This window comes from Scyliorhinus torazame, chromosome 2 (genome assembly GCF_047496885.1).
Source record: "Scyliorhinus torazame isolate Kashiwa2021f chromosome 2, sScyTor2.1, whole genome shotgun sequence".
Classification (NCBI taxonomy): domain Eukaryota; kingdom Metazoa; phylum Chordata; class Chondrichthyes; order Carcharhiniformes; family Scyliorhinidae; genus Scyliorhinus; species Scyliorhinus torazame.
The window spans coordinates 344,479,344-344,495,289 of NC_092708.1; the positions used below are offsets into that span (position 1 = coordinate 344,479,344).

Genomic DNA, 15,946 nt, shown 5'->3' on the forward strand with positions numbered 1-15,946 from the left:
CTTCATAGCGAAAGGAATAGAGTATAAAAGTAGGAAAGTGTTGCTGCAAGGGATTGATGAGGCCGCACCTGGAGTACTGTGTATAGTTTTGGTCCCCTCATTTGAGGAGTGATGTAGTTGCATTAGAGGCAGTTCAGAGGAGATTCACCAAGTTGATTCCAGAGATGAGGGGTTTGTCTTCTGAAGAGAGATTGAGAGTTTAGGCCTATACTCTCGAGTTTAGAAGAATGAGAGAAGATCTAATTGAGGTATATAAGATGGTAAAGAATATTGACAAAGTAGACCTAGAGTGGATAAGAGGAAGCAGATTTAAAACAGATGAGGAGAAATTACTTCTTCCAAAGGGTCATGAATCTGTAGAATTCGCTACCCGAGAGTGCAGTGGATGCCAGGTCATTGAGTAAATTTAAGGAGGAGCTAGACAGATTTTTAATTAGTAATGGGTTGAAATGTCCTGGTGAGCGGGCAGGAAAGTGGAGTTGAGGCCAAGAAGAGATCAGCCATGATCGTGTTGAATGGCGGAGCAGGCTCGAGGGGCTGAATTGCTTACTCCTCCTGGTTCTTTTTGTCTTGTGTTCTTCTCATGGTGTCTTTCACTGCTAGCATAGGAGATGAAGCACCTGCCCTTTTACCTCCTCGTATCCCAGTATCTATGACCCTAAACACTTGTCTTTGGTAGAACAGTGATTTACTTTTCATTTAGTGTACTGTATTCAGTATTCAGGATATGGTCTCCTCAGTCACCAGGAATGATGGGCGGAGTTGTTGATAGTGTAATCAAATGGCACTCCCTCATCCGTACGTGCTTGTTGATACTCTATTGGGTTCCAACAGGATCACTGAGCTCCAGACCTTGTGCCTTAGTCCAAGCATGGGCAGAAGAGCTGAATTCAAAAGGTGAGAGGAGAATGACTGCCTTAGACATCAAGGCAGCATTTGACCAATTGTAGGATCAAGGAGCTCTCGCAAAATTGAACTCTCTGGGAATAAAGGAAAGCTCTCCACAGATTGGTGCCATAACCCACACACAGGAATATGGTTGTAGTTGTTGAAGGCCCTTGCCCTGCCTTTGTTCTTGCTTAAAACCTGTTACATGGACTTCCGGTGCAGACGTGTAGAAGGAGGTTGCACAGTAGAGAGCTCCTGCCAGAGTTGTTGGTTTTGATGCTTTTTATGCGATTTCTGGGGGTAATTGGTGGGCAGACTCATCTCATTCGAGAGTTTTCGTGCGAGGATGTCAAAAGACGCAAGAAAGAATATAATTAAGAAAGGTGGAAGCAGTAGTCCGTCGGAGGAGCCAAGCAAGGTGCAGAACCCAGGGGGATCTAAGATGGCGGAGACAAATTCATCGGGTGGAGCCACACCTATCATGGTAGACAAGCTGGCGGAGGTAATGGCTGTCGAATTTGACGAACAGTTCGGCAAGCATTTTGTGAGGCATGGGAGGGAGATGATGGAGACCCTCAGGAAGTCGGCGGATGAGACCTGGTACCGATAAAGGAGGCGGTGGAAAAGAAGTTGGCAATGTAGCGGTGTTGAAAGGGGTGGAGGAGGCCCTGCCGCGGCACTGCGATCAGTTGGCCTCGTTAGATGTGAGCTGTGGAGGAACGAAATAAGTGCCTGAGGGCGAAGTTCGATGACCTGGAAAATACGTCAAGGCAGTAGAATCTTGGAATCGTGGGGTTGCCTGAGGGGGTGGAGGGTCTGAGGCTGACTGAATACTTTGAGCCGATGTTTGGGGGGGGGGGGGGGGGGAGGGAGAGGATAAACCCAGATGGTGGAGGTGGTAGCGGACCAGGGTGGCAGGTACATCATAGTTACAGGGACATTGGAGAGTAAGTCAGTGGTTTTAGTGAGCGTGTATGCCCCAAATTGGAGTTCATGAAGAGTATGCTGGCTGTGACCTGATATGGATATGCACCAGTTGATATTGGGGGGGGGATTTGCATTTTGAGCCCCAAGTTGGATTGGTCTAAGCCAAAGTCGCTGGCCCCTTCATGAAGGGGATGCGTGGAGCGGATCCATGGTGGTTTTTGTATCTGTGGGGCAATGTTCCTTTGTTTCTCTGGTGCATCATGTCTATTTGGGCATGGGAAAAATCCTGCTGCCAGTGGTGAGGAATGTGGAATATTCCACAATAGTGATATCATTTCATGCTCCGCACCTTGTGGATGTTGTATTGGAGATGGAGCTGGTGTGGAGTTTGGATGTGGGGCTGTTCGCGGATTTGGGATTTTATGTGAAGATGGCTTGGGTGATGATGAATATGTAGGGTTCAGTAAGAATGGGGAAGTGTCGCCCTCTGTACTGTGGGAGGCACTGAAGGTGGTGGTGAAGGGGAGATAGTTTTGCACAAGACACAGAAGGATAGGGAGATAAGAGAGGAGCACTTGTGGTTGGTGGACGAGATCCTGGAGGTGGATGGCAGCTGTTCAAGTGACTTGGCGCCAGAGCTTTAGGCTAGTATAAAGAAGTTGCAGATGCGATTTGACCTGCTATCCACTGACAAGGGGGTGCGGCACTCAAGGGGCTCGTGTGCAAGTATGAGGAGAAGGCCAGACTTTTGGCTGGTCAGCTGAGGTGGGAGGTGGTCTCTGGGGAGATTGTACGGATTCGGGACTCGGGTGGGAGATTAGTGTTGGTGCTGGATAAGGTTAATGGGGCATTTGAGGCATTCTATAAAACTATAGGTCGGAGCTGCTGGAGGAGGAGGACATGTTGAGGGTTTGGAGTATCCCGAGGTTGAGGAGGAGGGTCGAGAGGGGATGGAGGCACTGCTGAGGGGGAGGAGGTCATAACAGCAATTGGGTAAATGCAGAAGGGGAAGCGCCGGGGCCGGATGGGTTCCCAGTGGAGTTTTATAAAACATTTGCTGATCGACAGGTGCCGCTGCTGGAGTGGAGATGTTTGAGGACTCAGTGGATCGGGGATCTCTTCCGGAGATGATGATGCAAGTGTCCATCTCGCTTCTGCTAAAGCAAGATAAAGACCTGGGGGAGTGTGGGTTGTACCTCCTGATTTCACTATTAAATGTAGATGCTAAGATTTTGGCTAAGGTGTGAGCACTGAGGGTTGAGGGTTGTCTCCCACAGGTTATTGGGGAAAACCAGACTGGATTTGTGAAGGGTAGGCACTTGCCGCCAATATGAGGCAACTTTTGAATGTGGTATTGTCCCCGGCGGAAGGGAGGGAGCATCGGATTGTCATTGTGGCATTGGGTACTGAGAATGCCGATAGGGTAGAATGGGGATATTTGTTCACAGTGCTGGAATGGATTGAAATAGGGCTAAAATTTGAAGCACCAAGACTTTGGGCAGCACAGTATCACAAGTGGATAGCACTGTGGCTTCACAGCGCCAGGGTCCCAGGTTCGATCCCCGCTGGTTCACTGTCTGTGCGGAGTCTGCACGTTCTCCCCGTGTCTGCGTGGGTTTCCTCCGGGTGCTCCGGTTTCTTCCCACAGTCCAAAGACGTGCAGGTTAGGTGGATTGGCCATGCTAAATTGCCCTTAGTGACCAAAGAGGTTAGGAGGGGTTGTTGGGATAGGGTAGAAGTGAGGGCTTAAATGGGTTGGTGCAGACGCGATGGACTGAATGGCCTCCTTCTGCACTGTATGTTCTAGTGTACTTACAATGTGAGCGTGGGTTATTTCACTTGCACAAAGGAACGAGGCAGGGGTGCCCCACGTCCCCCCTCTTGTTCGTGTTGGCAATTGGCCATTACCCTGAGGGCTTTGAGTGGGTGGATAGGGAAGGGGGTGGGGTGGGGGGAGTAGTTGAATACAGGGTGTCCTTGTACGCTGATGATCTATATGTAATGGATCTGACCCCCGCAATGGGTGGTATCATGATGCTGCTGAAGCGATTTGGGGCTTTTTTTTGAGGGTATAATTTGAATTGGGAGAAAAGTGTGCAATTCCCGATAACTCAGGTTGGTGTGTGTTGGGGGGGGGGGGTCATCAATCTGGGGGTGTTGCCGTTTCGTCTTACAGGTCATCATTTCTGGATGCGGGTGGCCCAGGATTGGTCCCGGCTTCGGAAATTATATTTTAGGAGCTTTGGTGAGCAGGGTTTTTAAAGCGGACGTGCAGAGGCGGGACAGCTTTCCTCTGCCCTTGGCTGGCAGAACTTAGTCAGTGAAAATGAAGGTACTGCTGAGTTTTCTGTTTTTATTTCAGTGTTTGCCAGTTTTTGTTTTTTTCCAAAATCGTTTTTTGGGGAAAGGAGATTGATTTTGACATTCATTTGGGTGTGAAAAGTAGCCAGGATTAGGAAGTCGGTGCTTCAAAGGGATCGGCAGTCGGGGAGCTTGGCGTTGCAAAATCTGACACATTATTATTGGGTGGTGAACGCTGAGAAGATGCTGCTTTGGTGTGGGTATCTGGAGGCTTTATGGATGCGGATGGAGTTGGGCTTGTGTAACAGGGCAGGGTTAAGGGTGTTGGTGATGGTTTCTCTACCCATTTCCCCTGGAAGTACTCAGGGAATCTGGTAGTGGCCTCCACACTGAAGATATGGAGATAATTTTGGCAGTTTTTCAAATTGGAGGTGGGATCAAAGTTGGTGCCGGTTTGTGTGAGTCAGTGAGGCTGGATGCTAGGTTCAGAGGATGGGAGGAGACGGGGGTTGCTGTGATGAAGGATTTGTTTTTGGAGGGCTGATTTGTGAGCTTTGAGGAGTTGGCGGAGAAATTTGGACTTTCGCGGCAAATATATTTAGATATTTACAGGTGCGTGACTTTGCGAAGAAAATCTTTCCGACGTTCCTTGTTGTTGGAGAAGGCGTGGTCACTGGTGGGGATGAAGGGGCATACCTCAGGGGTTTATGGGAGGCTTATAGCAGAGGATGCAGTATGCTTGGAGGGGTTAAGGTCAAGCGGGAGGAGGATTGGGGGCCGAGTTGGAGGAAGGGGTGTGGTATGAGATTCTGCGTAGGGTGAACGTAATGTCATTACGTGCGAGGTAGGGGCTAATACAGTTGAAGGTAGCGCATAGGGCCCATTTGACTAAATCCAGGATGAGCAGGTTAATTGTTGGGGTTCGGACCTGCCAGACTGCAGACTGGAGTGGGGTTGATGTTCTGGCCTTCGCCTCGCTGATTGCATGAAAGCGGGTGCTGATGGGTTGGAGGTCAGCTTCTCCACCCAGCCCCTCGATATGGCTGAGGGATCATAGAATTCATAGAATTTACAGTGCAGAAGGAGGCCATTCGGCCCATCGAGTCTGCACCGGCTCTTGGAAAGAGCACCCTACCCAAAGTCAACACCTCCACCCTATCCCCATAACCCAGTAACCCCACCCAACACTAAGGGCAATTTTGGACACTAAGGGCAATTTATCATGGCCAATCCACCTAACCTGCACATCTTTGGACTGTGGGAGGAAACCGGAGCACCCGGAGGAAACCCACGCACACACGGGGAGGACGTGCAGACTCCGCACAGACAGTGACCCAAGCCGGAATCGAACCTGGGACCCTGGAGCTGTGAAGCAATTGTGCTATCCACAAGGCTACCGTGCTGCCCAATTGTGGATCTTGTGGAATTTTCTTGTGAAAGTTAAGTACACCGTGATGGGTGCAATTGAAGGGTTTTACAGGAGATGACGAGCATTTATTTTGTACTTTGAAGAGCTGGTCACTGTCAGTTATTTGTGGTGCAGGGGGGAGGGTGTGGTAGGGCTAGAGGCAGTTGGTGTTGGTATGAATTTTGTTTGACTATCGGGGCGTGGGGGGGGGTGCGTTGTTATTACCTGTTACAGATTTTGTTAAGTATAAAATTGAAAAAGGTCAATAAAAATATTTTTTAAAAACCTGTTACACATCTGTTTTTTTCCATTTCGGATTCAAGGTCATCAATCAGATGGGTTAACATTGTTTCGCTCTTCACAGATGCTACCTAACGTGCTGAGTATTTCTGTCATTTTCTGTTTTTATTGAATTGTTTAACATTGTGCAGATACTGCTTACGTGTACTGCAGCAGGTTCAGAATTATCTGACTCGGACCAGTTTCTAATCTTTGAGAATGGGATGAGTATAGAAAACGGCTGGCTTGCAAAATCTTGGCTCTAATGTCAATGTATAATATTGCCATGAAAAGTGGTGACATTTTGCATTCTGGGATTGCATGTAAGTAGTGTATCTTTTTTAAATATGTATTTTTATTAGGGTTTCTCCATTTTTACAAATAACAAAACAAATCTTCAGGATTGGTACAGTACAATGTAAATGCTTCAACATACATGAGTACAGAAAAATACAGGAGAACAACAATGTAATCATTCAACCCAGTGCCTTCGTTTACACCAGGAGGGACGATGCACGGATACACTGGAGACCGAGGATAAAGCCATGAAAACATGGTAAACTGACGCATATACAGCTCCGCCAAAGAAGATACAGGATAAGAATTTTGCACCATGTTTGGACATGCACCAGGGCAGGTGTATCATTAAAAAAATATATATTCCCAGACTTCCGGTGAGCAGTCGCACATCAGGTGGCTCGCCTCCCCTGGACCCGAAAAATAGTCACTTTTCAACGATAACTCGCCAAAAAAGACGCAGTAACTAATTCCCCAACCGTAGTAAGTCAGAGGAAGAAAGAAAGAAAGGGGGAATATAAGAACAAATGGCCAGAAAAAGACAAACTAGGGGCCGAGCAGAGACCAGGAGTAGAAGGGGCCAGGAACGCCCACACTCGAACGAGCCAGCCAGAGCACGAGGCGGCGGAGCGCAAGTTTCGCCGAAGCAGAAGGAGCAAGGCAGACACGAACAAGAATCCCCCCCCCCCCCCCCCCCCCCCCCCCCCCAGCCGCACATGAGGCGGAGCTGGAAGGCATCCTTCACCGAGGCACTGAGGGAGCACCAGCAGGTGATAAAGGCGGAGGTAAAAGTGGACATTGAGGCCACCGTGAAGGCAACAGTGGCCGAGACTCTGGCCCAAATACAGCTCACCCTGAGCAGAGCAGAGAAGAGACTGGAAGCCCAAGAGGCGACCATCAAGGACATGGAAAAGGCCGCAACCGACCAAAGTGATCGGATTGTGGCGCTGGAGAAAGAGGTGGGGATGTTGGTCGCGATACAGGGTAGTGTGAGGGGTAAAGTAGAGGATCAGGAGAACCGCTCAAGAAGGCAAAACCTGCGGATTGTGGGCCTACCGTAGGGGATCGAAGGCAGGGACCCCACGGTATATGTGACCGGGATGCTGGGCAACCTGATGGGAAGAGAAACTTTCCCCAACCCACCAGAAATAGACGGGGCACACCAGTCGCTGCACCCGAAACACAAAGCCGGGCAACAACCCAGAGCAGTAACAGCCAAACTGCACCAGTACCAGGACCGAGAAAGAATCCTGTGCTGGGCCAGGCAGTCCAAGAACTGTAGCTGGGAAGGACATAGAATTAGGATATACAATGACATTGGGGCTGACCTGGCCAGGAAACTGGCAGAATTCAACAGGGCAAAAGCAGCCCTGTACAAGAACGAAAGCTCTGGATCATATGCCAAGGCAAGGAACACTTTTTCACAGCCCCTGCCGAGGCAGACAGGTTTGTCGTGGAATGCGGGCTGGAACAGCGACAGCAGGGGAAGCAATAAGTGGGCCCCTGGCAAGGAACAACAGCACAGCGACGAGCCGACGGGAGGGGGGAGAGAGGGAACCCCTCCCCCTCCCAAAACCAAACACACCCTGAGCGACAAGCAGCAAGCCACCACCTGAGGGACCACTTCACGCGGGAGATCGTGACCTCGTTTGAGAGGGCGAGAGCAGCGGAGAAGGGAAAGTGAAGTGGCAAGCGGGAGGAGTGCAGGGGAAGATGGGGAAAGTAACTACAAAGGGTGGGCAAGGGAGGAACAAGACAGTAGCTCCCGGAAGGGGGGTCACCGCACTAGCGGGAAAGCTAACGCCGGGAGTATGCAACAGTGCAAGGCTGCGGTACATCCCCGACAGGGTGGATATCACCAGGCAGTGGGGAGGAACACACAACGAGAATGGGGAGCAAAGGGGGGATAGGAGCTAGGGGAATGGGGCCAACGGGGGTGGTGGGAAAGGGAGACGGCACAATGGTCGACGGAGCAGCTGGTGAAGGTCTATCAAGGATTGCTTCGCCAAGCTGGAGAGGACCGATTAAGGCTTCGATTGATCAAGTGGTTCAGAATCAGGAACCCACGGGAGAACGTTCCAGGAGGTCGAACAAAAGTTGTCCGAGCAGCAGGAGTATATAACCCTGAGTGCTGGAAAGCAAGGTGGGGATGATGAACGACTGCCAGAAAAGAATGCAGGAGAAGCTGGAGGACCTGGAGAATAGGTCCAGGAGGCAGAATCTCAGAATTGTTGGCCTCCCTGAAGGCAGTGAGGGATCGGATGCGAGGGCCTATGTGACAGACATGTTGGAGAACTTGATGGGGGCTGGGGTGTTCCCTCGGCCCCTGGAATTTGATAGAGTGCACAGTGCCCTCGTGAGGAAGCTCAGAGCGAACGAGCCGCCGAGGGCCATGGTGGTACATTTTCACCGTTTCATGGACAAGGAACGCGTTTTGCGGTGGGCCAAGAAAGAACGGAGCAGCAAGTGGGGAGAACTGTGAGTTGCGCATCTATCAGGACATGGGAGTGAATTTGGTCAAGAGGGCAAAAACGACCCTCTTTAAGAAGGGGGTGAAGTTCAGGATGCTGTACCCAGCCCGTCTGTGGGTCACACATGAGGAACAGGACTTCTACTTTGAAACGCCAGACGAAGTATGGACCTTTATTAAAGAAATGAAGCTGGAGGTGAACTAAAAGACACTTAAGCCTTGAGAAGTACTGTGGCAGCAATTTTGTGGTGCTGGATTGTTAAATTTAAGTAGCTCTATGTGAAATAATGGGCTGTGTGGATGGTTAAAGGTTGATCTGTCTTGCAGGGACCTTGTTAGAGGGGAGGATGGGCTTTGATTTAATTCTGCTTTTTGGGGGACTATTTTTCTAAAGTGACTTTCTTCACTTTTTTCTGTTTGTTTACTGGGGAATGTGATGCTTTAAAATGTTTATTCATGTGGGGGGGGGGGGAGAGGAGAGTACAATAGGGAGACAGACTGCTTGGTGCTGGGGGCGGGAGCTATCGAGTCAGCATGAGTCAGCTGACTCTTGGAAGCGAGGTGGAGGGTGAGCAGGTGTTAAGCTGGAGCTTGACTTGGGGGATTGGGTTTCTAGTGCTGTTGCGAGGGGGGGGGGGCGGAGCTGCTTTGCTGACAGGGGAGGAACTGTTACGAGGGGACAAATGGGAGGTCGGGAACGCGACAGCCCGAGTGGGGACTCGAGGAAGTGGAGGGCGCGAGCTCGAGGCTGGCCTAAAAGGGTGATGGCTAGTCGGCAGGGGGGGGGTTAGAAGCCCCAAGTCCAGGCTGATCACATGGAACGTGAGAGGATTGAATGGGCCAGTCAAGAGGGCTCGCTTGTTCGCGCATTTGAGGGAACTGAAGGCGGACGTGCCAATGCTACAAGAGACACACCTAAAAGTTACAGATCAGACGAGATTGAGGAATGGGTGGGTTAGCCAAGTGTCCCACTCAGGACTGGACTCAAAGACCAGGGGAGTAGTGATCTTGATCAGCAAACGAGTGGCATTCGAGGCAGGGAGAATCGCGTCAGACAAGCGGGGTAGGTACACTATGATGAGTGGGAAGCTTGGGGGGGGGGGTCCGAGTGGTACTTGTGAACATATATGCTCCAAATTGGGACGACGTGGAATTTATGAGGCGGGTGGTAGGGTCAGATCCCAGACTTAGAGTCACATCACCTGATCATGGGAGGGGACTTCAACACAGTCATTGAACCGGTTAAAATCCAGGGACAGGGAGGAGGCCGGCTGCGGCAAGGAATTGAAGGGTTTTATGGAACAGATGGGGGCAGTAGACCCATGGAGGTTTGCACGGCCGAGGGCGAAGGAGTTTTCTTTTTTCACATGTCCACAAGGTATACAGTCCCATCAACTTTTTTTGTTCTGAGCAAGGCGCTAATACTGAAGGTGGTGGATATTGAGTATTCGGCAACTGCAGTGTCGGATCATGCCCCGCACTGGGTGGATCTACGGGTTAGTGTGGAGAGAGGGCAATGCCGCTGTGGAGACTAGATGTGGGGTTACTAGCAGACGAAGCGATCTGTGGGCGGGTTAACAAGTCCATCCAGAACTACCTGGAAACAAATGATATGGGGGAGGTCTCCGCAGCGACGGTTTGGGAGCTTTGAAGGCAGTAGTCAGAGGGGAATTACTCTCGATACGGGCCCACAGAGAAAAGGTGGAACGGGGCTGAGAGGGTTAGATTAGTGGAGGAGATACTCCAGGTGGACAGGAGATACTCGGAGGCCCCGGACGCGGGGCTACTGAGGGAGCGGCGGAGGTTACAGGTGGAGTTTGGGCTGTTGACCACCGGGAAAGCAGTGGAACTGTTGAGGAAGGCAAGGGGGCGATCTATGAGTACAGGGAAAAGGCAAGCAGAATGTTGGCACACCAGTTCAGCGGGGGTGAACGAGGTGTTTAAGGACTTCTGCAGTAAATTATATGAGTTGGAACCCCCTGCTGGGGTGGAGGGGATGAGTCAATTTCTGGATCAGTTGAGGTTCCTGAGGGTGGAGGAGGACTGGTGGAGGGGCTGGGTGCCCCAATTGAGATTGAGGAAATAATCAAGGGGCTGGAGGACATGCAGTCGGGCAAGGCCTGATGGCTACCCGGTGGAATTCTATAAGATGTTTTCAGAGATATTGAGCCCACTGCTGGTGAGGACATTTAACGAAGCAAGAGAGAAGGAAGTCCTCCCCCCAACAATGTCGCAGGCCTCGATTTCATTGATCCTGAAATGGAAGAAGGATCCGGAGCAATGTGGGTCATACAGGTTGCTTTCTCTACTGAATGTGGATGCCAAACTGCTGGCTAAGATACTGGCCACGGGATAGAGGACTAGTGTCCCGGGGGTGATGGGGAAGACCAGACGGGATTTGTTAAGGGCAGGCAACTCAAGGCCCATGTTCGAAGGCTTCTAAATGTTATTATGATGCCCTCGGAAGGAGAGGAGGTGGAGGTGGTGGTAGCGATGGATGCGGAGAAGGCTTTTGATCAGGTGGGTGGGAATTACCTGTGGGAGGCGCTGGGAAGGTTTGGGTTTGGTGAGGGCTTTATTGACTGGATGCGGTTGCTCTGTCAGGCATCAGTAGTGAATGTGCGTACGAACTGGCTGAGGTGGGGGTATTTTTAAACGACTACTGTTTAATAGAGCCATTGGCCATGGCGTTAAGAGCCTCTAGGAACTGGAAAGGGCTGGTTCAGGGGTGGGTGGGAGGGGGGTGGGGGTGGGGGTGGAGCACCGGGTCTCGCTCTACGCAGGTGACCTGCTCTTGTTACATTGCGGACCCGTTGGGAGAGGATGGGGCAAGTTTTGCGAATCTTGAGGGAATTTGGCACTTTTTCGGGGTATAAATTGAATATGGGGAAAAGCGAGATGTTTGCGATCCAGGCAAGAGGACAGGAGAAGAGACTGGGAGAGCTGCCGCTTAGAATGGGAGGGAAGAGCTTTCGATATTTGGGAATCCAGGTGTCCCGGAAATGGGAGGTACTACACAAATTAAACCTATCCCGGTTGTAGAGCAAATGGAGGGGGACTTTAAGAGATGGGACATGCTTCCGCTGTCACTGGCGGGGAGGGTACAGACCGTGAAAATGACGGACCCCCCAGATTTCTGTTTGTCTTTCAGTGCCTCCTTATCTTCATCCCTAAGGCCTTTTTCAAGCGGGTGAATAAGGTTATTTTGGGCTTTGTGTGGGCGAGTAAAACCCCGCGAGTGAAGAAAGTGTTGCTGGAGCGCAGTCGGGGGGAGGGTGGGTTGGCGCTGCCGAACTTCTGCAATTACTACTGGGCAACTAATATAGCCATGATTAGGAAATGGGTAGTGGGGGAGGGGGAGGCATGGGAGCGGATGGAGGCAGCGTCTGAAAGCATTGGTAAGGCACCTCTACCGTTTTTGCCAGCCGATACCCCACAAGTCCGGTGGTAGTGGTGGCTCTGAGGATCTGGGGGCAATGGAGGAGATCTAAGAGAATGGAGGGAGCATCGATTTGGACCCCGATTTATAATAACCACAGGTTTTGTACCGGGTAGGCTGGATGGTGGGTTCCGGAGTTGGCAGAGGGCAGGATTGGAAGGATGGGGTATCTATTTATAGACGAGCTTTCCCACTTGAAAGCTTTGGAATATTAACTTTAAATTGCCAGCAGGGAATGGTTTTAGATATTTGCAGTTGCGAGACTTACTGAGAAACAGCTGCTGGCATTTCCGCTGCTGCCGCCACGGGGATACAGGATAGAGTAGTTTCCAGTACCTGGGTGGGAGAGGGGAAGGTGGGAGAGGGGACGTATCGGATATTTACCAGGAGCTTTCGGAGGCGGTGGATACTCCGGTGGAGGAGCGTAAGGGCAAATGGGAGGACGAGCTAGGAGGAGAGAATCGAGGCGGGGCTATGGGCGGATGCCCTAAGCAGGGTTAATACCTCCTCCCATGCGCCAGGCTTAGCCTGATACAATTTAAGGTAGGAAGCCCAGCAAATCATGTCCATATGTTTTGGGCAATCCCGAAGCTTAGAGGGTTTTGGCAGGATTTTGCTAAGGCAATGTCTCCGGTACTAAAAATACGGGTGGTGCCGAGTCCGGAGGGTAGCGATCTTTGGAGTGTCGGAAGATCCGGGAGTTCAGGGGGCGAAGAGAGACCGACGTCTTGGCCTTTGCCTCCCTGGTAGCCCGGAGACGGATCTTGTTAATGTAGAGGGACTCGAAGCCCCTGAGTGTAGAGATCTGGGTTAGTGACATGGCTGGGTTTCTCAGTCTCGAGAAAATAAAGTTGCCTTAAGAGGGTCAATGGTTGAGGTTCTCCCGGAGGTGGCAGCCATTCGTCAACTTTCTTGTGGAAAATTAAATGTCAGCAGATGCAGTATTCCAAAGTGGGGGGGGGGGGGCGGGGGGTGGCAAATTGTTGTTCTATGGTTGAGGTGTGTGAAGATTGGCTGGGGGGGGGGGGAAATGTTTATTTTACCATGTTTATGTCATTGTTTATGTTACTGTTATAAAAATTTTCAAATACCTTAATAAAATATTATTTAAAAAAATATATATATATTGTGCATCTCCACATTTTCCGTCACAAATTCCAAACTCAGTTTAGAAATCGGGTCACAGTTCAGTTTATTGTCTGTTTTATTTGAAACTGCAGCAAGGTGACAAGATACTTTTCAAGTGAAATTACCCTTTAGCCCTTTTGATATTCACCAGCTTCGTTACAACTCCTGGCTTTTTAATGAGTCCAGTTAGACTCATTCATTGTTTCTGCCAAGCTGTCCTATTTGTTGATGTGTTTTTAAAAAATACTGCCCTAAACCAGTAAGCTAAGGAATGTATTTGCTTGCTAGAAGACTGAGGCCTATTGTGATGGGCACTGTAATGTTTAGATGTGGGGAAAGAGAGTAGAAATGTACTCTTATTAGAAAATGCTGGAAACCTTATTTCTGAAATGGGAAAGCTTTTTGTCATACCATTCATGTAGTTTTGATGCCAAAAATGCAAGGAAAAATTATTGAACCAAGTTGCCATTCTACAAAAATGAATAGGCTTTACCTTCCACCAAGGTCTTTAGTTTACCCCTTAGATTAAATAGTATGTGAGCTTGGGTAAAATGGATATTCCTTCCTTTTGGCCTCTTGTTGTTGCACTTGATAAGCTTGTTGTTTATTTATAGCATGAGAAGATGAAGATCCTAGACTGCTCCATTGTTGCCGCCATTGCTGGTTTCCTTTTAGTGGAACTGGTTTACACCTCTTTCAATGTGAAAGTGGAGCAATATGCCGAAGTAGCCAACATATACACAGCATTCATCACTGAGTATCAAGAAAGCTTGCTGTTGGTGGTCCAAGATTATTTGGACCTGAATTTTCATGGCATTAACTTCCCAACCACTGGAGCAATTTGCCTGGTATTCCCGTAATGCTTAAATGGACTCTTTATTCCAGAGAATGTACAAAACATTTTAATGTGTAAATACTTAGCAAACACTTCAACATCTATCCATTGATATCATGCATTGAATATCCAACTGTTTATCTTTGATAAGATCTTGATCAGTTAATTTCAGGTAGCCATGTATTCTATTAACATGGTCAATGAAGGAGATTTGCTTCAATATGCTAACCATAATACTACTCGGTTACTTATTTGAAGAAAATAAATTTGCATCTTCGCTTCAAAAGTCTGATACTTTTATAGCTGTTTTAACAGCAGCATCATTATAAATAATTTTAAAAGACTTGTGTCACAACTTCTTAACTGCTCTTCACTTTGTACAGCATGATAGCATTTCCTGTTTCTTGAAGTCAGCAATTGTCAAACTTTTCAGCAGTGGAAATTCAGTAATACTGGAAGATAATTTGCAGGCTGGTGCATATGACAGCTCCATAATTTGAAGTAAAAATTGCAGATAATGAGAGAAGGAAAATACGGCGCTGAGGACCTGGGTCCGATCCCGGCCTCGGGTCACTGTTCGTGAGGAGTTTGCACATTCCTCCCGTGTCTGTGGGCATCACCACCCCACAACTCAAAGATGTGCAGGGTAGGTGAATTGGGTATTCTAAATTTATTTTAAAAAAACATTGAGGAGATAATCTGTTAAAATTTTTCTTAAAAAAAGTTTTGAGTGGACCTTTTCTATAGGGCATAAATACTTGAGATAAATTTCAATATTCCAGATGCACAAGTGGAAATGTTTCCTGTTATTTGGCTAAAACTCCCTTGATGACAGAGAAACAAATCGAGTTTCTGTTTGTTTTGTGCCTTTTTTAAATGAAGCAGCTAGTATTGAAAATGCAAACTACCGTGTGTTGATTATTTGTCGTACAAGGCAAGCTGATTTGGTTCCACATTTTTGTTTTGAGTTAAACAAAAAATAGTGAAGATTCATTAAGTTAGTGTGCTACATGAAATCATGTCTGGAAATTTAATCGTTGAGAATTTTAAATATTTTTCCTCTTTTCTGCACCCCTCCTCCTACTATCTCATAAACCCTTTGTGATTGTCATTAGTTACTGCATTTCAGCTTTTGATTACAAAATTGTTACTTAGGAGAATGTAGTAGTTAGGGAATTTTAAATTAAAAACAGAAAATGCTGAGAAAAAAACAAGAAGTGCAAAACGTCAACTTGTTGGAAATTTAGAAGATTTATAAATTAATATCTGATTATATCTGAGTGACTAATAAAAAAAATATGATGAATGTGCCTTTTTCTTCTTAGGCTGCAGATTTAAGTAAACCTATTGACAAGCGGGATATACAAAGGAACACAACCCACCTGCCATGACTTCAACCATCTGACAGCTACAGCAGAAAGTGTCTCCCTACTTGTGGGCTTCTCTGCAGGACAGGTTCAACTTATCGACCCTGTAAAGAAAGAAACTAGCAAGTTATTTAATGAGGAAGTAAGTATCACATGATGACTTAATCTTGTCATTGTGCAGCAGTAGTTGGTCAACCTAATTGCACTTTTAAAAAAATTATACACCTTCACTTTTGTCAATCATAAACTGGTCATTCTCCCACAGTCAGAAACAATCACGTCTGCAGGAGTAAGTGTGGTTCTCAAAACTGTAAAATCAAACTCCCTTTGCAATTTTCTGACGTTATGATGACAATACAACTCTCCTGTTCCATCTTGCATAAAGATGGCTGCATAAATCGATTAATTTCCCATTGTCGGGGTGGCACAGTGGTTAGCATTGCTGCCTATGGCGCTGAGAACCCGGTGTTTCGAATCCCGGCCCTGGATCACTGTCAGTGTGGAGTTGCACATTCTCCCCATGTCTGTGAGTTTCACCCCACAACCCAAAGATGTGCAGGTTAGGTGGATTGGCCACGCTAAATTGCCCCTTAATTTGAAAAAAATA

General features: G+C 48.3%; 1 protein-coding gene across 1 annotated transcript in view; it reads left to right on the plus strand.

The window, feature by feature from the left end:
* Positions 1–15,946, plus strand: part of wdr20a (WD repeat domain 20a) — a 166,613-nt gene that overhangs the window by 70,193 nt on the left and 80,474 nt on the right. Inside the window, 2 exon segments of the mRNA XM_072490769.1 lie at positions 15,298–15,330; positions 15,332–15,481. Coding sequence (XP_072346870.1) covers positions 15,298–15,330; positions 15,332–15,481 — 183 coding nt within the window.